The sequence below is a fragment of the Haliotis asinina genome, chromosome 10 (genome assembly GCF_037392515.1).
Source record: "Haliotis asinina isolate JCU_RB_2024 chromosome 10, JCU_Hal_asi_v2, whole genome shotgun sequence".
Classification (NCBI taxonomy): domain Eukaryota; kingdom Metazoa; phylum Mollusca; class Gastropoda; order Lepetellida; family Haliotidae; genus Haliotis; species Haliotis asinina.
Window position 1 is genome coordinate 12469140 of NC_090289.1, and position 22955 is coordinate 12492094.

Consider the following 22955-nt stretch of genomic DNA (forward strand, 5'->3'; position numbering starts at 1 on the left):
ATTTTTGGCAATATTCAAGGATGTCAGCTTGCAGAAATGTTAGTTAATGGTAACCATGTCAACAGAGAGCAAAAAGCGTATATACTGCAGACCAAATATCAGTGTTATTAGGCAGATTTTCATTTGTTGAGAGATAATTGTTAGTGACCGGTGTATTTTGTAAGGCTCACCAAACGCTAAACAGCAGCCGTTGTCTGATTGGTTAAATCCATTTAGCTGTCTCGGATTTGATTGGACAGTCATAGGTCACTCAAAAGTTACCTGACGCGACCTGCTACTAGGTCTTGTTAGACCCTGTGTAGGAGTGTAACGATTAGCACTGGGGCTAACTGGGGCTAAGTTTATTTAGACTGCCAATAAAGCTGTACTGTCTGAATTCTCAGGCTGTGAACATTTCTGCCATAACCCTCAAACAAACCTGCTTAAAACACTACATCAGACCACACTTATCTAGAAATAAATGATGTATTTCTCTCAGTAATATAATGTATTTCTCTCAGGAATGCTAACTATCAGACCTAAGGGAAGCTACCATATGATTTACTCCAGTCTGTTTTCACATATTTAGACTACAATATTAGATTAACAAGTTAGAACAAATTACGGCAACCTTGCATAAAATCGACTCTCACACCCTCTACATTAATATTACAAGCAAACCTCAAAGAGTTGTGTCCCTTGGAATATCCCCCACCCCCACAACTTGGGAGACAGTTTCTGATGTACATACCAACTGTTTTCAGTCCATATACTGCAAGTGTTCCAAGACTGAAGTTTCAATTATCAATTTCTGGAATACCCCTCATACAAGTCTGCTTAAAGGCACCATATCACACCACACTTATCTAAAAATAAATAATGTATTTCTCCCAGTAATACTAACTATCAGCCCTCAGGGAAGCTATCATATAATTTAGTCCAATTTTTCTAAAGTATTTAGACTACAATATTAGGTTAAAAACTTCGAATGGATTAAGGCAACCTTGCATTAAATCTACTCTCACACCCTCTAGACAGATTCTGATGTACGTAGCAACTGTTTTCAGTCCATATATGGCAAGTGTTCTATCGGGATGACTGAAGTGTCAAATATCGTTCAGGCAAGTCATATGGGATAATTAATCTCATACTGCATCAGTAAAGTGAGTGCATATGCCCCAATATATATAATTAAAGTAAAAATATTGCAGAAAATTTGAGACATTGTGATTTTAACTTAACATTGTTTGGCAAACAAGGTTATTACACACAAACAACGTAATAATTTTATCATTTGACACTTTCTAAAATAAGAGGCAAATAGTTAAATGCTTATTTAACATGTCACAATGGCTGCAATTTCATACAGTGCTCAAATGACTTACCACTGGCTATCAAGTTACCACGGCAACCATATATACTCAAACCACTATAATACTGAAGGTCATCTTTGATATTGGAGCATGACAAGATGACATTTTTAAAGAAATATAAACAATTGCAAAGACATTGTAAACATACTAGTATATCACAATCACCTCTTTGGTTGTCTAATATATCACACATGATGTAATTTAACTCTCAAGTAGAAGAATAGTCTGTTCAAATCATTTTCATTATAATATTTCATCATTGAAAAAGTGAACATGCTGACTTAAAAATAAACTCCCTCCCTTCTTCCCTCACTCACTCACTCGAAGTGTGGTATGGGGTCTTCTGTGTAATGTCCTTTAGGTATTATTGTTGCTGGAAAGAAGTCTGTAAACATGTTGTCCGAGGTGTGTCTCCCATACACCGCCATCCTGTACAGTAAGAACTCGAACTGATACATCTGTTGTGGAGATAAGTAGTGGAAGCTGACTGAGAGTTGGCTGCAGCAGGACGGACCCTAAACACAAAAAACAATACAGTGGCATAACATTTTAGTTTGGTTTATAGGGTAATCTTTCAAAGAAAAACAATGCCAAAATGATTGTTTGGTTTGGTTGCTGTTTAATGTCAAACCCAACAATATTGCAACCATATGGCGTCAGTCTGCAAGCAATGGAGTCTGGACCATACAATCCAGTGATGAACAGCATCGATCTACACAACTGGGATATGACATTTCAACCAAGTTTGCATGCCTGACCGCCCAATCCTGTTAGTTGCCACTTAGAAGCAAACTTAAAAACCAAAATGAAATTTGGTATGATATGTGAGTGACTAGTCTAGAGTTACTTCCCTTTCCTGATATGTCCATTTCAATGTTTTAAAAGAGTGAGGTAAAAAGGTGAAAAAGATGTGGGATAGGGGGTACAGGAGAGAGGGACAGGGATTAAGTGAGTTTACTTTTACACCACCTTTCGCATATTCCAGTAATATGATGTTGGGGGACACAAGAAATGCCAGGCTTCACACATTGAACCCAAGTGGGGAATCAAACCCTGGTGTTTAGTGTGATGAGTGAATGTTTTAACAACTCAGCTACCTCACCACCTCAATAAAGGGACAGAAGGGGAGAAGAGCAGAGGCATACATCTATTTGGAATGATTTCAAAGAGTGAGTTTTATTGTGCTAAATACTTTCCAAACACTTTCATATTGTTTCCATAAGTCCAAAAGGAAGCGTACAAAGATCTGGGCTCACTTGCACAAAGAGATCACAGCGCTACAATGATTGTAACTCCTATTTTCAAAAGTAGGCTTAAGAATGTCATAGTGCTCAGGGATTTGGATAGAGAACTTTGACAATGGGCCATTTTCAGGATTATTAGCCATTTTCTGAATTTGGAATGGGCCACTGCCCTTGTATCAATAGTAAACTTCAAAATTTTAATGGGACATTTTTTATTCAAGTGTGCAAAATAATGTCCCCGTCTTTCTCAATCCCAGAGTGCTAAGATCATTTTGTATATGTCGGTCATAAAGTTCATCCTCAGTTACCTCCTTTACCTGTACATTCTTCCATCAACAATATTCGAATCTCTAAGAAGGTCAGCTGTTATCAGCAACATATTGTTTTACAGGACAAAGTGTACAGTTAACAATTAAGCCTAACTGTTCAGTTCAGCTCAACCTGATAAGGGGGCTAGGATAAGTCCCGAAACATCATAAAATAAACTCAAGAAGTTGCAATCCATAAAATTTGTCCTGTATAATACTACGCCAACTTCTAAATGCCTTTGAAGAATAACATCTTGTACTGTTCTATTCATGATAAACTTCAGTTCATGCAATGTATCAGATTGCCTCTGAATTCAAAATTATACAATATATCATGATACATGTCACATTATGGCCTTAAGTATCACAACATACTGTGATACAATCGGAACTTCCAACACCTAGCAATACATACATATTTATTTACACAACTGCTTATTGCTTGTTTTTCACACATATTATTTTTGTCCTCAGAAAACATAAGGGCAGGAGGGAAAAGAAAATAATTAAAAATCACCAGTTAAAGTAATATTCCTTTTAAACACTAAAAGTATTTCTCTTTTGGCAAAAATGCAATTTAAAAACATTTTTTTTGTAAGTCTAGATTTTTGGTCAATAAAACATTAGGATTATATTTATTAAATGGGGAACATTATTTCCTTTTGTCTTATTCTTGAAAACACATAACCAGCCTATCCATAAAACATAAAATAAAATCGGTGTGGCCTAACCTAAACATTGAAAAACTTTCAATCAATAGCTGTAATAAGGGACTGTTTATAATTTATGGCAAGTGGGAAGTGGTGATGATTTTTAAGGGGAGTCACCTATTTTGTTCTGGGGAAGTAGGGGTCACCAAATTTGTAAATAAATTAAATTGAATTAAAAAAGTAAGCTTAAAAATTGTGGGAAGTGGGTGGGGTCATTGATTTTGTGCATGACATGCAGGGGGTCACTCACTAAATTATAGAAAAGGGGCGGGCATTCACACTGCACATGCTACTCCATAAAAATTATCATCACCTCGTAGCCATAAATTATGAATGGTCCCTATGTGGAAAAACAAGTGACCGAGTGAGAGAGTTTAGTTTTAGTCCACACATAGCAATATTCCTGCTATATGGCGTTGGTCTGTGAATAATCAAGTGTGGACCAGACAACCCTGTGATCAAAAGCATCAGCACTGAGCTGCACAATTAGGAACTGATGACATGTGTCAACCAAGTCACCTGATCCTGTTAGTCACCTCTTACAACAAACATAGTCGCCTTTTATGGCATGCATGGGTTGCTGAAGGACTATTCTACACCTGACTATCATGGGTGCGTTGGAGAAAGACACACCAACTAGTGATAAAATGGAATTCCATATAACATCATATTCATAACTACTCGTGTCATCCCGGCAAGCCGGATGGCATCTCATACCCCTCTCACAGCCATGCTAGAATATGCTACGTCCCATATGCAAAACAGAATACGGTCATATTCCCTTTGTAGATATATTTCATTGTTGATAGTTGTTGATCCTTTAGCTCAAAGTTTACATTAAAACTGTGCTCTGCATAGTTGAAAGAAGTTTAAAAGGTCAAATGTTCTGCCATTTTCATGTTTCGAAATATGTTTTATTATTATTTGATTGGTTTGCCATGATTCTTCGCAATGATGGCATACGAGAGGGGTATGAGTCTTCTTGTAGGTCACAGAAAGAGGCGAGTAGTTATAAATGATATCATCAGTCACCACAGGATTCAGCAGTACCAGACAACACTCACTATATGTATGGGTTCTTTAACTTGGATGGCATGGAGCTTGACTCGATCAAACCAGTACATCGTCTCGTCGAATCCGAGGCCATGGAAGCTGTTTCTCCCAAGGATGTCCTTAGTCTGGTAACACTTTATCCCAATATTCTCCATGCACCTTCCAAAATCAATATCTTCCCCCCAACCATCAGAGACGCATAAATCAGAATTTTGACCAAAGTGTCTCAAAGCGGCGTTATTTATAGCATACCCAGCTCCTCCACTCATGTATCCACTGTCGATATATCTCTTGAAGTGATGTCCGACATAAACTTTGTTCGATGGGTCATGGGGAGACAATAAATAACGCAAATTCTCCATGACGAAAAAGGTGTCATCGTCTGCTTTCAGAAACCAGTCAAACTGGTCCAAATAATGGCTGAAGGCATATTTGAACATAGCCATAGTTTTGGCTGTCAAATGATCTCTGCCCTCTTCAACATGTAACACCAAAGATGGAAGATCATCCAGCATTTCCGTGGTGACAAACAGTAATTTTGTGCATCTCCTGCCCCAAGTCTGGTTGATGGCAAGAGCTCGCGATTCTTCATTCTCTTTCACAGTCATTACCAAACACAAAATACGAATTCTTTGTTTAAGTCCTTGAGCAATGCTGTCCTCTGCATAAACTGAAAAATATATAATAAAAATATTGTCAATATATTACTGTACTGTTAAACAACACATTCAGCAAGAATCCAGCTCTATGACAGTTGATTCCGTCTGGACCAGATAAACCAGTGATTGATATGCTGAACATCAATGCAAGCAGCAATAACACTGACGACAACCATAGGCTGTTGGGGACCTATATTCTTACCTGATATCTATGGGATAATTCTTGAAAGAAGAGTATAAGGGACCCTTCAAAATTAATGGCTAGGGGTGATGATGATTCTTATGGAGAAGCATGTACAATGTGAATGAACCCCCTAAGAGTTGTATACAAAGTAACTGACCTGGACTGCATGTCATGTACAAAATCATAGCTAGAACTATTCCAGAACTGGTAATAAATAACATCTCTCATGCAAAGTTTTCTGTAAGGGTGAGCAAGTTAGTATTTATCGTCACATCAGCAATATATCATGTATATCGTGACAATATTCTGTACAAAACACAAATACAAGGTTAGCTGTTTTGGGCAGATAGTATCAGCTTAAGTCCCTGAGTGTCTAAAGGAGAGTCATAAAACAATATTGCACATATGGGGGGTGAGGGGTGTTATAAAGTGAGAGAGTGAGTGAGTTTAGTTTTACGCTGCACTCAGCAATATTCAAGCTATGTGGCGGCGATTTGTAAATAATCAAGTCTGGACCAGACAATCCAGTGATCAACAACATGAGCATTGATCTGCACAATTGGGAACCAAGGACGTGTCAACCAAGTCAGCGAGCCTGACCATCCGATCCCATTAGTCGCCTCTTACGACAAGCATAGTAGCCTTTTATGACAAGCATGAGGTACTGAAGATCAATTCTAACCCAGATCTTCACAGGTTGTTCAAGTAAAAGAAATTAACTGTCCCTTGTTAGTGCTAACTGCAAAGTCAGCACTGAATCAAAACATTTGAACTTTTTCATAAAAAATGTTATGATCTTAATGATTAAAAGTCTTGCCACATCATCATTAATTAATCACAGGGTGATGATTTGAAGATCAGATGACCCTTTGATGTGACACCAGTTGGTTGTCAGGATGTATCAGGAGTCATTTGGTTGGAGTCAACGTTGTGGTTGTTGTCTGTAATGATGTCTCAATCTTCACTGGAGCAGCTGGACCTTTAGAGGAGCTTGTAGGGGGACTGGGAGCCTCCTGTTGTGAATTCAGTACATCAGGTATCATGTCTCTCTTGTTCCGCCTATACTCTGCACCTTCTGCTGTCTTCATATAGTACGATCTTGGAGTTTCAGCTTGTCTTGTGACCGTTGCCGGAATCCAATGTCTCCCTTGTCTCATCCTGATGTTATCATTGTTCTTGAAGTCAGCTCTGCTGTGAGCAGATCGATCATAGTAAAACTTCTGATTGTCCTCGGAATCTGATAGTGCTGTGAAGACTTTGTTACAGTCTTGTGCCTCAGGTATCAACAAGCTGGTTTTGCATGGCAGATTATCTCACAGTCTCCTTCCCATGAGCAGTTGCGAGAGCACCATGTGTCTCCTATGGGAGTGTTCCAGTAGGCAAGCAGCGACAAGTATGGATCAGACCCACTCTGCTTTGCTTTTGTTAGAGGTCATTTCACAGCTTGCACAGACTTCTCTGCCAGACCATTAGCCTGGGGATATAGAGGTGATGACGTCACATGTTCAATGTTCCATGAATCAGCAAAATGTCTAAAGTCTCACGATGAGTATTGTGGTCCATTATCTGAAATTAACCTGGAAGGTATGCCATGCCGAGCAAAGGTGGATTTCAGATGTGTTATCACTGTTGATGATGTCATGTTTGCCAACAGGGCAATCTCATTGAAGCGACTGTAATAGTTCACGAATATTAGGTAGTCTCTGCCATCTAATTGGAACAGATCTGTAGCCATAATCTGCCAAGGCAGTCTGGGGACTTCAGTAGGAATTATTGGCTCCTTACACTGTGCCATTCTATTTTGTTGGCAAGTACTACAGTTGTCAATCACTGTTCAATGTCTATGTTCATTCGTGGTCAGAACAAAAATTGTTCGAGCTCAATCCTTGCATTTGACAATGCCCTGATGCCCAGTGTGTATTCTGTCTAACATCTCCCTTTTCATAGTTTGGAATGATTATCTTGTCACCTTTGGAAGATTGCTCACAACCATGTGAACATATGACTGGATGTCTGCATCCAGTGAGAGATCAACATTGTTGGGGGTGTCTGTGAAGTGACGAGACAACATGTCTCCAACTGGAACTTCTTTTTCAGGTGTGAATTGCACATCTGCGTCATATATCTGTAATCACATTCTCATCCGCTGAGGCCTCAATGGTACAGCAGGCAAGGGTTTCTTGAAGACCACTTCTGGAGACTTCTGGTCTGGCCATCACCTTAACGTGCCTTCCAAATAGATAGTGGTGGAACTTCTCACATCCGAATAGTATTGCAAGCATCTTCTTTTCAATCTGTGCATTAGCCTCAGGTCTTTGACATGATTCTCAGTCCAAGTCAATAGGTTGTCTTATATTGTTAGTTCTCGAGGGATGTGGGTCTTCTTTGATAGGCATGGAGCATACTGTGCTAGGTATGTGAACATACCCAGATAACCCTCTAATTCTATCTTGCTGGTTGGGGTCTCCACGCCTTGGACCGCTTTCACTTTCTCTGGAAACGGTTTCATGTCGTCCACTGTCAGTACCTCACCAAAGACCTTCACCTCTTGTTAACATAGTTGTGTCCTCTCATGATGCAGCTTGATTCCTGTTTCTCACACTCTTTATAGAGTTTGTTGTAAATGAACAGAAATAGTGCGACCTGCTATTAGAATGTCATCCACTATAGGGTAGGTTTTCTCCAGTCCTTCAAAAGCTCTGTCCATCCTTTTCTGGAATATTTCACTTGCTGTCTTTATTCAAAATGGCAGCCTAAGAAATCTCTACCATCCAAATGGTTTATTGAAAGTAGTCAGCAGTGATGACTTATTATCCACTGGCACCTGCCAAAAAGATGATTTGGCATCAAGTATAGTGAAGCATACCTGTCCAGCAAGTTTAACAGTAACATCTTGAAGTGTTGGCATTTTGTAATGCTCTCTCTTTACAACCTTGTTCTGGTTGGCCCGGTCCAAACAGAGCCTGATCTCATCATTTGGTTTTGGTCCCACAACCATTGATTTTATTCAGCTTGTAGGTTTATCCACTTTGAACACTATTGCCATGTTTTCCGTCCTCTGTAACTCTTCCTTAATCTTTGGTTCCAAAGCTACTGGACTTCTCCTAACGGTATGAACTACAGGTACTGCATCTCTTTCCAATTGTATTCTGTATTCCTCCTGTATCCATCCCACTCCCTTGAATAAATCATCATACTGCTTCAAGATGTTCTTTGATGTTGTGGATTGTGACTGGTTGATTGCATGAACAACTTGAATGAGACGCATCTGTCTGCATGCTTTGAGACCTAATACTGGAGGGGACCGACACTTATTATGGTCTACCACCACAGATTCAAAATGCTGAACCATGTCTCCATATTGACATTTTAACTCCTCCATATGTAAAAAGTCGGCTCTGAGCTGGACGTACTGGACCTGCTTGATTTCTGATTTTGTTGAACTCATCATCTGGTAAAACGTTTACCTGAGCACCGGTATCTTAACTTAAAATCAATACACACACTGTCATTTACATTAATGGGAACAAACACTTCAGTTATCAAGTTCCTCTTAGAAAAGATCAAAAAAAGAAATCCTGCTCATGGTTAATATTGTGTACATTGCTTTATTGATGATAGTGAAGATGAAATGTGTTGTGTCCTCTGCCTCGAGTTCGCTGATGGGGTCTCCCTTGTCCTCTGCCTCGACCTCACTGATGGGGGTCTCCCTCCCATAAAAGCATAGTAATTCAGTTTATTGCATTTGTTGCACACTTTCCCCACAGCAGGTCATGTATCTTGGTGAGAATGATATTCCCACAATTTTGGCACAAAGTAGCATTTATGTTTCTGTTACCATGTTTCTGTTACCATAAGTACCACGCCCACTTGTTTTGTTTGATTTGTTCAATGAATGTACATCACTCTGAATTTCCTTCATTTGCTCCCTACTCAATTCATAACTCCTTGCTAGTTCTCTTGCTTTAGCAAGTGTCAAGTCAGGTTCTTGTAACAAACGTTCTTGTACAAGTTTATCTTTTGTTCCTCACATGCTTCTATCCTTTATCATCTTATCTTCTATCATATCAAATGCAAAGTGTTTTGATAAACTCTTCAGTTCAGTCCTACACTGATTGATGATCTCACCAGGTTGTTGATTCCTCAAGTAGAAACGAAATCTCATCACAGTGGTATTTTGTTGTGGTATGCAATGTTGGGAAAACTTATCAAATAGTGTCTTGATTTTGCCATTTTCCTCCTCCGTTAATTTCCAAGTATTATATATGTCTCTACCTCAGCCTGCCTGGTTGATGTGCAAAAGGAAATATGAGCACTTCTGTTTCTCGTCCTTCCCAGATAAGATGAGCAATTTTACTACTCTTTTTTATAATCTCTGGAAATGGAGAACTGAAATGGAATACAGTGTTCTATTTTGGTACAAATTATGGATTCACAATTTAACGAAATATGTGACACATACCATGACAATTTGCTGAGAAGGTGTGAATGTGGGGGTCAGTGTGGAACAAGCTAGTAGTTACAACAAAGAGTTAATGTGCTACTGTGAGTAGAAGATAGTAGTAATAAGTGTGCAACATGTTATCAGTTGTCAGAACAAAGAGTTAATGTGCTACTGTGAGTAGAAGGCAGTAGTAATAAGTGTGCAACATGTTATCAGTTGTCAGAACAAAGAATTAATGTGCTACTGTGAGTAGACGATAGTAGTAATTGGTGTGGAACATGTTATCAGTTGTAAAAAGCACACAGCTTTGTAACAGGAAATAGTTAATTATTAGTTCACTTTTACAAATTGAATAAAACAATGTTTTCTATAGTTTATTTCCATATTTACTGATTCATTTAAAACTTAAATATTTACACAGAATTTATGTATCTTCTGTACTTGTTATATTAAGGACTGATATTTCTAAAAACAAAACACTAAACAAATATGGAATCTTATGAATGAATAAAATTCTTAGTTTCTGTACTACAGTTTTAATACAGGAAGCTATACATAAAAATCAAATGAAAGAATTTTCAAGAAAACCTCTTCTCACTACCAGCAGTGCAACGTGCATGGTTACCATGGTTACAGTTTCACAGAGAATATACCTTGAACTTTGTCCGCAGAGCCCCAGGAATATCGGGCATGACTTGGCGTTGGAAGGCTGTCCTCTACAACATGAGCAACTAGGAGATGTAGAATTCCCATAGTTCCATGCAAAGTTTTGTAAAAAGAAAATTATTGCATATGGCAACCATATAAGAGAAGTCAACCACATTTTAAAAGAAATGAGAGGTGCCTTTCCATCATAACCTGTTTCGTTCCATATCTCGTTGTGTATATAAATTTGCATTGATTTTCATGGTTTTTACAGGGGATAGTCTTAAACAAAGGATGTCTGGACAATAAGGGGGCACTCTTTCCATACAATACAGAGAAATTAACTACTGACAAGGAGGGACAACACAAATAGGGGCACCTGTTAACAAAGAATGACACCCAGCTGATGTAAAGGGAGTGGCACCTGTTGACAATACAGGGGCACATCCTCCAGATATTACAGAGAAATTCACTATTGACAAGGAGGGACAACACAAAGAGGATGTTGTAACAAGGGATGACACCAAGGTGATGAGTAGAGACACCTGTTGAAAATAATAGGGCACACTCTCCAGACAATACAGAGAAATTCACTGTTGACAGTGACAGCACAAATAGGGGCACCTGTTGAAAAAAATGACACCCAGCTGAAGAGTAAAGGCAACTGTTGACAATAAAAGGGCACATCTTCCAGACAATATGGAAAAATTCACTGTTGACAAGGAGGGACAACACAAGGAGGGGCACCTGTTGACAAAAAATGACACCCAGCTGAAGAGGAGACACACCTGTTGACAGTAAGGTGGCACATCCTCCAGACAATACAGAGAATTTCACTATAGACAAAGATGGACAACACAAAGAGGGGCACTTGTTGACAAAGAATGACACCCAGCTGATGTAGAGGGAGCGGCACCTTTTGACAATAAAGGGGCACACTCTCCAGACAATACAGAAAAACTCACTGTTGACAAGGGGGGACAACACAGAGACAGGCACCTGTTGACAAAAAATGACACCCAGCTGAAGAGGAGAGGCACCTGTTGACAGTAAGGGGGCACACCCTCCAAACAATACAGAGAATTTCACTATTGACACGGAGGGACAACACAGAGAGGGGCACCTGTTGACAATGAATGACACCCAGCTGATGTAGAGGGAGTGACACCTTTTGACAATAAAGGAGCACACTCTCCAGACAATACAGAGAAATTCACTGTTGACAAGGAGGGACAACACAAAGAGGGCACCTGTTGACAAAAAATGACACCCAGCTGAAGAGGAGAGGAACCTGTTGACAATAAGTGGACCCACTCACCCGACAATACAGAGAAAATTACCTTGATAAAGAGAAACAACATCCAACTGACAAGGAGGAGCACCTGTTGACAGCAAAGAGGCACAATACAAAGAAACTCAATGTTGACAACATGGAGAAGGACCTTAATTCATGTTCATTTTCAGACTTGCATGACATTTAGTGATAAAATGTCCATGAAATTTACCTGTAACTTTGTCCGCCGAGCCCCAGGAATCACGGGCAGACCCTGAGGACTTGACTTCTGTAAATATCAAAGAAACTGTCTTAGTTTTAAATATTATTCAGTTTATTTAAAGTACTTGCCCTCTTCTATCATTCCCAAAGCCATTTACTTTTTAAGATTATTATGAGCATTGAATGGGTATTACTTTCTTTGATAATCCTCATTATCATATACCAGGAAATTTTCAAAATACTAAAATTTCAAGGTTTGAGACCCCAGAGATTTCAAGGCGATTTAAATTTTGAGGTTTGGTGACCTTAAATATATGAATATATTAGACAATTTTAATTCCAAGGTTAGAAGAAAGTGGCCAGAAACATCACTTAACAGACGAACAATCACTGAGCTATAGGCAAAACTCTTAATAGCCAGTAATAACTGCCACCTGATTGTCATAACTACGAGTATGCCAGTCCATGGCAGCAATAATAGTCATGAAAACAAACGTTTGATCCTTTCTTGTGATAAATGACCCATGAAACACTCTGTAAGCAGAGTTCAAATATGACTCCATTTTTTCTCAGATGATATTGTTGTCTTAACAACTAACTACCACCGATGCAGTCCATTTGGCCAGAGAGTGACATCAAGTGTATTGACAGTTGACTTGAAGTTCGGAAAAATTCATGGATGTAATATTTTCGAGGTTGCGTTTCTAACCTTAACCTTGAAAGTTAGATACCTCGAAAATTTCCCAGTATACGGTATATATCAAAATTCTTTGCCAAATACAACATGCAAAATGCTTTTCTCTGGTTTATAACTATAACATAAGTGAAAAATATATAAGCTGCATCTCTTCCTCAAAATCTGCACGAACCATTCACAAATAATGATTCTCTTAGAAATTCATGAACATATTTTTCCTGCATCATCTACCTTGTATCCATGACAACAAAAGACAGATACATCATAATACTACCACAACATACATTTGTCCTAAACGCAATGTAAAGAATTATTTGATAATTACATACCCGTACCATTCTTTGGCAGGAAGGCGAATAATATCATGATGACTATCACCACAAACAAGCATTTCATCCATTTAGTCCTGTATGCTGCAAACATAACACACATCATGCATAAAGCAATTGTCACATCTACTACTATACTGGTCATAATATATCATTGGTCACCAGCCATATTTCAATACATTTTCCAAAATTATTCGATGACAGGTCACAGATCAAGACTACTAATGTAAAACTGAAAAAAAATCACTTTACTTTCTTCTACTATCAAAAGGCATTATCAACTATAAAAATATGGTAATGACAAATATATATTCACCAAAACATGACAATTGGAGTCCATATAGCTGAAATATTGCTGAGTATGGTTAAAATCTAAACTCGCTCAATCACTCTGATGGTTTAACACTATCCTGACCTACGGGCATGTCTGAGTGTTTACATTCCCTACCACACTCAGCAATATTCCCTCTACACGACAGTATAGAGGCCCTTGATGGTTCGGAGTGAAATAGGCCTTTAGCAACCCATGCTTGCCATAAAAGGCGACTATGCTTGTTGCAAGAGGCGACTAATGGGATCGGGTGGTAAGGCACCTGGTTGACACATGTCATCAGTTCCCAATTCCGCAGATTGACACTCATGCTGTTGATCACTGGATTGTCTGGTCCAGACTCGATTAATTACAGATCACTGCCATATAGCTGGAATAGTGCCGAGCGTGGCGTAAAACTAAACTCACTCACTCATTTTACAACAATACAGGGCAGACATGCAGAAGACCCAGGTCTGATTCTCCACATGGGTACAATGTGTGAAGGCTAGTTCTGGTCTCCCGAGCTGTGATCTTGCTGGAATACTGCTAATAGTGCCGAAAAACTCACTCAATGCAACGAGCATGAAACTCTCTGACCTACAAACATATTAAGATGAGTAAGCAATGGTTGTCTCACCTTTATTCAACAGTCTTGCTTTAATGACTGCCATTGTTTCCATTACACAAGGCCAAGCTGAAAAAAGAAAGCTGTTACATTCCTCTTACAGTTGATATGTTTATCAGATTCACTGTTTCTGAGTGAGTGAGTGAGTGAGTGAGTGAGTGAGTGAGTGATCATCATGTAACAGTTATCATCAAGACATCAGTATCACATGTAAGCAGTATCAGCTAATTACAATTCCAGTATTTTTTTCCCCGAGGTTTATTACAATACTAAACGAGAGAATGAGACAATTCGTCATGGCAAGTAACATAAGAGAAAATTTAAGGATAAAGTTATGACCATAAAAATGTTTGTCAACCTAGTCTGGGCGATGTCCCACGACCTATATCAGTGTATGAAAATCTTAACAGAAGCCAGGAAGCCCCCTGGGCTGATAACTGAAAATGTTGCCGGCTCTGTTAACATTTAACAAGCCCTGCATTAAAAATAGGCAATTGCAGTATGGTGTTAAAATAAAGAAATAAATGAATTACGTTTTTGTAGTGACGTAAAATTAAACACGCACAAAAGCAAATTTAATGAAACCATAACTCAGTGGCCACTGTTGATAGTGTCACTGCCATGTGAATTAGAACAACAGAAAAGACCAACATTACTTATTGGATGCAAGCATTTTCTAGACCCGTCACATTTAGTGTTAGGTAAGTGGGTAGGTTGGTCTGTGGAAGTTACAATTTGATTGATCATGAACTATACAGACATCATCTAGTTACCACAACTGTAAAATATTCCCATAGGTAATTTCCCATAGTAAATGACTTGGTCAAATATACCCCCTTGGAAAATGTATTGGCACACAGGGCCAACTATAAAATAAAGTTATAAGCCTGCCAAGAAACTAGCAAGCAGCGGGCCGCCAGGCAAGCACTATTTCATACACTGCCTACAGGATAGTAGTTCAAGTTCAAAAGTCATTAACTGATTCACTTCCTATCAATCTACAGTAAAAGAAACACTCAAATAGTCACACAATGAATTTTTAGAAGCCATACTGTATGATATAAACATATATCATTTTACAAATAGCATGAGAAATTCAGAATGTCGATAACTATTATAGATAGTTGTCAGAATACTGCCATGATTTCCCTGTGCTGCATAATATAAAAACACAATCGGTAGCAGTGAACAGGCTGGACACATGACATCAGAGAATAAGTGAGTGAGCGAGTTTGGTTTTACGCCGCTTTTAGCAATATTCCAGCGATATCACGACGGGGGACACCAGAGTGAGTGAGTGAGTTTAGTTTTACGCCGCACTCAGCAATATTCCAGCTATATGGCGGCGGTCTGTAAATAATCGAGTCTGGACCAGACAATCCAGTGATCAACAACATGAGCATCGATCTGCGCAATTGGGAACCGATGACACGCGTCAACCAAGTCAGCGAGTCTGACCACCCGATCCTGTTAGTCACCTCTTACGACAAGCTGAGTCGCCTTTTATGGCAAGCATGGGTTGCTGAAGGCCTATTCTACCCCGGGACCTTCACGGGTGGGGACACCAGAAAATGGGCCTCACACATTGAATCCATGTGGAGAACTGATCCCAGGTCTTCGGCGTTACGAGCCAACTCTTTAACCACCAGGCTACCCCACCGCCCCCAGAGAATAAGACACTTAAGTAGCATAATGAACTTCATTTAACTGAATTAACGATCGGTGGAGTATTATTGTAAATACCGCTAACATATGATGATAACCATTCATTAGCCAGTACAGTGAAGAAAAATAATTACTGGGACAGTACATTTTGAGTATGAACTGAAACTTGTGTATACTTGCTTGACTCATTAAGCCCGAGAGCCACTTCACTGCTCAACACCTGGAAACCTTGCTGATAGCCTGGTTCCCTGTGGCGAGACTAATTAGGGTTATTCACCATAACCTGGTATCCCTGGCAGGTCTTGATTGTTTAATTGTGTTGTAAAGATATATGGTGAAAGAAAGCAGGTGTGAATACACATGTATGTAACATTTTACGTAATTTTATTGCACTTTCCCTTGTAGACCTTTGGTGGTGTGTACATATATATTTTCTTAACATATGTATGTATTCTTTGTATGTAAGACATGAGACATACTTAAACAAATTGTCCAGTCTAAGTAAACTTATCCTCAGTACTTTTTGTTACACTCCACTACTGAGTCTAACAAAACCTTATGGGAGGTCGCGTCAGGTAACCTTTGAGATTGACCAATCAGAACACAGCTTACCAAATCGCGAAAGTGGATGTTCGCACATACCTTTGGAACTTTTTATGTCGAAAAGGTTCATACCCGAATGATTCCGAATGCTATTTAGCGTACACTTGCTTCCGGGTGATGCACACAGCCTACGTACAACCATGACAACGGTGAGTAAACAGTCGCTGAAAATAGTGTTTTGGCAATATTCAAGGATGTTATCTTGCGGAAATATTAGCTAATGGTAACCATGTCAACAGAAACCCCAAAGCGTATATACTGCAGGTCAAAGAACTGTGTTACATGCAGATTTTTCTTTGTGGAGAGATCAGTGTCAGTGACCTGAATATTTTGAATGTCTCTCTGATCCCTAAATAGTAGCCATTGTCTGAATGGTTAAATATATTTACTATCTTGCGTTTGACTGGATGGTCATTGGTCGCTCAAAGGTTACCTAGCGCCACCTTCTACTAGGTTCTGTTAGTAGAAGTAGAATATATGGTCTCTGATCAAACATAATGGCTTGCTCAACATTAAAATATAACCTGCACATTGCATATTCAAATAATTCAAAAAGTGACATGATACTGATTTATTACAGTGTATACACTTGCAGTTTAATCCCCCCAAGTATTTATGAAGATGGACATGCCTACATTTATACTGAATGCAAACAAGGTTCAGAAGATTGATATTTGGTGTGACCCATATAACAGGTTGTCCAATGATATAACAATGCATTAGTTTGTTTGACACTTGTCTCGGGACAAAACTTCCATTAAAGGGGCACTGATGCGGAGCAATTTCCATGGACTGGTGGTTTCTTTTGTTATTGTTTTTCTCCTGGGAGTACCCGGTTGATATCCCAGAATTTGTGACTGGTTCATGATCTCTGCTGCGCCTCCCATATGCGCAATTCATAGTTTATGTGTAGACTGATCAACAAAGATTAAGTCATTTTACTTCGTTGTTATGAAAACAAATCAAACACGTTAGGACTAAAAAATAACGAAGTCAGTGTAGGTCTTTATATTTAGTTCCTTGTCACATTTGTATGCATTTTGAAAGTTAATAAAAAAAAACACACGGTCTGCTTACACTTACAGTGAAATTCTAACATGATTTTAATATGTAAACATTGTATAGATTACCGTAAACGTAAGATAAATTTCAGATTTCTCTACCAGTGGAGAAGTCATTGTTATTAGTTTACGAATTCAGATAAATCAACTGTGTGCTGACCAATTTGCTGCTTGGTTTCACAATTAGACCATTGGTAAGAAGCATTATTCACTCCGCATCAGTGCCCCTTTAAGGGCGAAAATGGACATGCAATCTGCCAGAGGCTGTTATTTCGAGGTTGAAAGAGGTGTTCAAATATCTCATTGCTGTTGTCTGATTGAATGATCAACGGATGTGTATCAATTCCGTACCTGACATTATCCTGCTTTTATTGACGATGGATCAATAGAGACTTAGTTCATTGATACACGTGATTATTACACTGAATCAGATATTTACATAGACCAAATACAAATGATTTTTACACAATGCTTATCTAAACTGCATTGAAAAATCACATTTCAAATCAACATGTAACTTTCAACAATCTGGACAAAATGCTTCAGTTACCTTTGTATGGTTTATTTGTAATACATATTCTATGAGTCGATGCAAGAGTTATCACTTCATATTTGATTATGTAACATTATCAACTTTAGAATTATGAAAAATCAATAGTCGCAATTGAGATAGTAACTTGCTTTATTTCAAATCTATACAAACATGGCTGTAATACAGTTTTCAATTTATGTCTACGATTCATTATATAAACCATTACAACAAATGAATGAATGATTTTATTTAAAAGAAGGTTTTGTAACTTCACCGTTCATTCAATCAATGTGCAAAAGCAGTATTTTGGTATTTCCAGTGACGAGTAACAAACACTTACCTCTTGTATCAACATCTCATAATCCCCTTTCTCGCAGACATGTGTTCATTTACCTGTGATCTGTCAAGGTCCCAGTGTAGAGTAGGCCTTCAGCAACCCATGCTTGCCAAAAAGCGACTATGCTTGGCGTAAGAGGCGACTAACGGGATCGGGTGGTCAGTCTCACTGCCTTGGTTGACACATGTCATCGGTTCCCAATTGCACAGATCGATGCTCATGCTGGTGTTCACTGGATTGTCTGGTCCAGACTCGATAATTTACAGACTGCCACCATATAGAGGGAATATTGCTGAGTGCGGCGTAAAACTAAACTCACTCACTCTCTATACCAATATGCAAGATGAATATGGTCACTTGTGAGCGGGTGAATGAGTATGGTGTTATGCCACCTTTAGCAACATTCCAGCAGTATCACGTTAGGGACACCAGAAGGTGATTCATACATAAATATGGCTACCATAAAACACTATTTACATCAATATGCAAGATACATAACTATAGAAACGACACTCTCTAAACCAGTACGCAAGCTATATATGGCAAGGATTGGGAGATAGGTTTCTGTAGTATCTGACGATCTGATTATTTACAGACTGCCACCATATAGCTGGAATATTGCTGAGTGCGGCGTAAAACTAAACTCAGTCACTCACTCTTTTGTCTGTAAAAGCCTATGACATTGCTAGCAATTGTTATCAAAACATTTTAATGTGTCTTCTGATTAACACAGAATGTAACCTCTCTCGTAAGAAAAGGTAATCTTTGAACAGTACTTCTAAATTGATTGAAATCATAGGTGCAGTACGAAATTATAAGGTAAAACACACATGTGAGTCTCTCACTGAATGAGAGGTGCTTTCTCTTGACGAACACATGCGGCTCTCGCTGAATAAGAGGTGCTTTTTATCACCGCCTATACACGGCTCTCACTGATAGAAGCTAATTAATTTGCCACACATATGCGTCTCTCGGCCTTAATGAGTTAACAAATCTTAGCTCATGTCAAGCACCTTTTTCCATATTGTAAGAAAAATCAATGTTAACAAAATAATGTGCTTTTTCATATCGAGTATAGATGAACATGTCAATCAAGAAAGGTTATTATGTGGGTCTGTGTGATGATTTACCACAACACAAGAAATGGTGCAAACAAACATAAAGTAACAAAAAATTACTCGGACTCTACCAACATAATCTAAATGTTAGTTTGTGCTTTGCTTGGTAAACCGACATGCTAACATGGGCAAATTAACCTGCATGTATTTTGGTTCTTTCATGAGACTAAATACAACAAAACTTCCTTTGGATAAAATTTTGCAGCAAGCTTAAATGAAAAACCCAAATAGCAAGAATGCTGTCAGAGAACCAAATGTTTGCTTCTGACACTGCATTATGACACAATGCAACCTGTTTAAAGGTTGTTACTGATACTACTTGTGATAGTAAACAGTGTTCTTAAAGAGGCACTGATGCGGAGCAATTTCCATGGACTGGTGGTTTCTTTTGTTAGTGTTTTTCTCCTGGGAGATATCCCAGAATTTGTGACTGGTTCGTGATCTCTGCTGCGCCTCCCATATGCGCAATTGATAGTTTTTGTGCAGACTGATCAACAAAGATTAAGTCATTTTACTTCGTTGCTATGAAAACAAATCAAACACGTTAGGACTGAAAAATAACGAAGTCAGTGTAGGTCTTTATATTTAGTTCCTTGTCACATTTGGATGCATTTTGAAAGCTAATAAAAAAAACCCACATGGTCTGCTTATACTTACAGTGAAATTCTAACATGATTTTAATATCTAAACATTGTATAGATTGCCAACGTAAATCATATTTCACACACACCCTATTCGCGACCTAGTGCATGTTTTCTGTAACACGGATTCTGCTGAATGCTACAAGAAATAAATTAAAACAAAATGCAAATAATAAATTTAAGACAGATGAAAGTTATAGCAACAATATCAAGCTATTACCTTGTTCAGGAATGTATCCATCAATATCCACATAAAAGAACAATATTCCATTCATATGCAGCTGGTAAATCAAGACAGTCGCGGTTAATTCTTCGTAGGAAGGACGTTGGTTTTACACTTGTACTTTACAGGGTGTATTCAGTATAGATTACGTAAATCTACACTCACAAACACTGCCTTTTAGACAAATCCGCTTGGAGGTGTTATCGGTTAATCCTTTGACTGATGTTTGTTTTTGTAACTCGGCTGATAAACCCTCTTGCATTACTTACATGCACATATTACGTAACATGCAATACATCTGCCACTACAGACCATAATCTATAATGTTGAGTCCTATGTCCAGTAATTTTAGTGGTGTTACGACTATTTATACCCCTTATAAATTCATTAACTGACCATCAAGTGAATGATGACAAATAACACGTGTAGGTTTATACTATCAAATGAGAGTTACAGCAAGTAAGATGCAATCTCTGTGTCGCATGCAGCCTGAAAACACTTTTGGGCTGAAACTGTTTTGAGGATAAAAAAACGGGACTTAGTTTTTACAGAAGAAATGCCCATAGGTATTTGCTGTGTACTTGGGTAAATGGGTATAATCAGTTTTTTAAGTAAGAAAAGTTTCAGATTTCTCTACCAATGGCAAAGTCGTTGTTATTAGTTTACAAATTCAGATAAATCAACTGTGTGTTTTTTATTATCATAGATAATAAACCAGGGTCGCAGCAACCAAAATTTTTGTATGGTGTTTGCTATGACAGCTGGGCCAACCCTCAAAACTGTCCAAACATAAAGCTTTGCAATCTTTCAGACTTATATGAAAAAAATGGCTTGTTACGTGTACATAGACATCATATTTTCACATAACATGATTAAATATCGAGGTAAAAAACACAGAAATAGAATCATATTGGATCAGTCACTATACCATCCAGGCATATGAAAAAAAGTACTGCTGGGATATTTTTTTACAATCAGATAAGGAATACCATGGACATTTTTAAATAACGGCATGTGATGGGCATCCGGCCTCCTCACTTTATAGGGTGAAGAAATTCTGCTAATGTGGACAGGAGCCCAGTCCCTTTGTCCGTCACGGTCGAGGGAGCGGGTGCTAACCAATTTGCTGCTTGGGATTCGTAATTAGACCGTTGGTGAGAAACATTATTCGCTCCGCATCAGTGCTCCTTTAAGAATATCCGCAAATATAGGGACTGTTCATAATTTATGTTTCGGCTGGGGGTAAGACGTAATGATTACAAAGGGGATGTTGGGGAACCATGATTTTTTTGTACACGTGTGGGGGTAGGGAGTGGAGGGTGTCAGCAATTTTGTACATTAAAATATTTTTAAATTATGCTTAAAAGACATCGGGGGAATGGGAGGCGCAAATAATTCACTTGAGAGATGCACTCAGATTGTACATATGTTACTCCATAAAAATCATCATCTCTCCCCACCAGTCATACATTATGAACGGTCAAAAACATCAATATGAAAAGCCGACTACAAAAAGGATGTTTAAAATGTCGGCGACAGCAACTGTCCAAGAGAATGAGTGTTGCACACATAATATAAGTTGGACTGTCCAGCAGTATTTTACCATCAATGAGTGTTGTGCAGAGTACAAACGTCTCGTATCATTTCGTTCTTCGACAAGGATGCACAACAACATAACAGCTTCGAAGACCCACCCTCTCAATCGCGCTTGCAAGCTCCCCTCAGCGTTTACATTTTCGCTTAACGTAACGCGGTGTCCGGAGCTTTGTTGAGATCGCCGTTCGCGTAAACTCATCCTGGTTCCCGGGCCTGTCATGAATATTAATGAGAGTCCCAGGTACAATTATTAATGAGAGGGAACCAGAATTTGTGCGAACTCAACACAGTGATGACTTAGCACAAGTTTCTCGACCTTCGGTTATTTATTTTCTCGACCTTTGGTACATTATACAGATACAAATTCGAGATATGGCAGTCTAAGTAAACTTATCCTCAGTACTTTTCGTTACACTCCCCCACTGACGGAGTGTAACGAAATACACTGAGACGGAAGTTCACTTAGACTGGAGATATGGAGACATATATTCACCATTTGAACTGGACAGCATGCGTAGGTATAGGTACACAAAATTCCACCAACATAAGTAGTAATGACCAATGAAATATGAAGTGTGCATCCCCACCCGGCTTTCTCAAGAGTGTACAACCACACCCACCCCACCCCACCCCAACACCCCTTTCTGCAAAAAGCTGCATCGGTCCTTGCTTCTTGTGCATGGAAAAAGTTGAGTAAATTATATATGTCGTTTCTTTGGGTCCATGGGGTATGTACAGCTATTTGGAGTTCCTGGTTTAAAATTGTGTTTGTATAACGCGCGTGGTTTAAACTGAATCACTTTGCTCTGTATCACCAGGAAAACGATCACATGACAACCTCAAGTTTTAGGTGAATATAAAATTAATATTTCAACATAGATTATGAGGAAGGTCTTCAGTGCGCGTGAAGATCCGGGTTAGAACTGGTCTTCAGCAACCAATGCGTATCATTTGAGGTGACTGGATTGGGGTGGGCTGACTAGACATGTCATCGTGCAGATCGATGTTCATGAATGATGTTGATCACTGGATTGTCTGTTCCAGATTCGAATTTTTACATACCAGTCACATTACTAGTAGTTGGACTATTGTTGTGTGCAGTATTAAACAAGAAACCAGCC

At 38.7% G+C, this 22955-nt stretch overlaps 1 protein-coding gene across 3 annotated transcripts; it reads right to left on the reverse strand.

Annotated features, from left to right (window-relative positions):
• Nucleotides 1–1650: 1650 nt before the first annotated feature.
• Nucleotides 1651–21930, reverse strand: LOC137299087 (glycoprotein-N-acetylgalactosamine 3-beta-galactosyltransferase 1-like). Of its 3 annotated transcripts, none has more exons than XM_067831584.1 (7): nucleotides 21842–21930; nucleotides 14071–14127; nucleotides 13121–13204; nucleotides 12105–12161; nucleotides 10608–10670; nucleotides 4679–5337; nucleotides 1651–1867 (listed from the first exon to the last, which is right to left on the reverse strand). In XM_067831584.1, exons 2-7 carry the CDS (start codon nucleotides 14111–14113, stop codon nucleotides 1670–1672), a joined length of 1104 nt encoding a protein of 367 aa, XP_067687685.1. In that variant the 5' UTR covers nucleotides 14114–14127; nucleotides 21842–21930; the 3' UTR covers nucleotides 1651–1669. The 3 variants fall into 3 exon arrangements, with proteins under 3 accessions (XP_067687685.1, XP_067687686.1, XP_067687683.1); XM_067831585.1 differs by lacking the exon at nucleotides 21842–21930 and adding an exon at nucleotides 18313–18365; XM_067831582.1 differs by lacking the exon at nucleotides 21842–21930 and adding an exon at nucleotides 16366–16646.
• Nucleotides 21931–22955: the final 1025 nt, after the last annotated feature.

Bases quoted from the DNA above. Each gene is read 5' to 3' on its own strand.
- LOC137299087 (XM_067831582.1), bottom strand. From the start codon at position 16,468: ATGGTTGTACGTAGGCTGTGTGCATCACCCGGAAGCAAGTGTACGCTA. The intron at 12,162-13,120 runs GTATGTAATTAT...TGATATTTACAG, and splicing joins CCTGCCAAAGAATGGTACGG to AAGTCAAGTCCTCAGGGTCT. The intron at 5,338-10,607 runs GTATATTCTCTG...TATATTTTTCAG, and splicing joins CTCTGCGGACAAAGTTCAAG to TTTATGCAGAGGACAGCATT.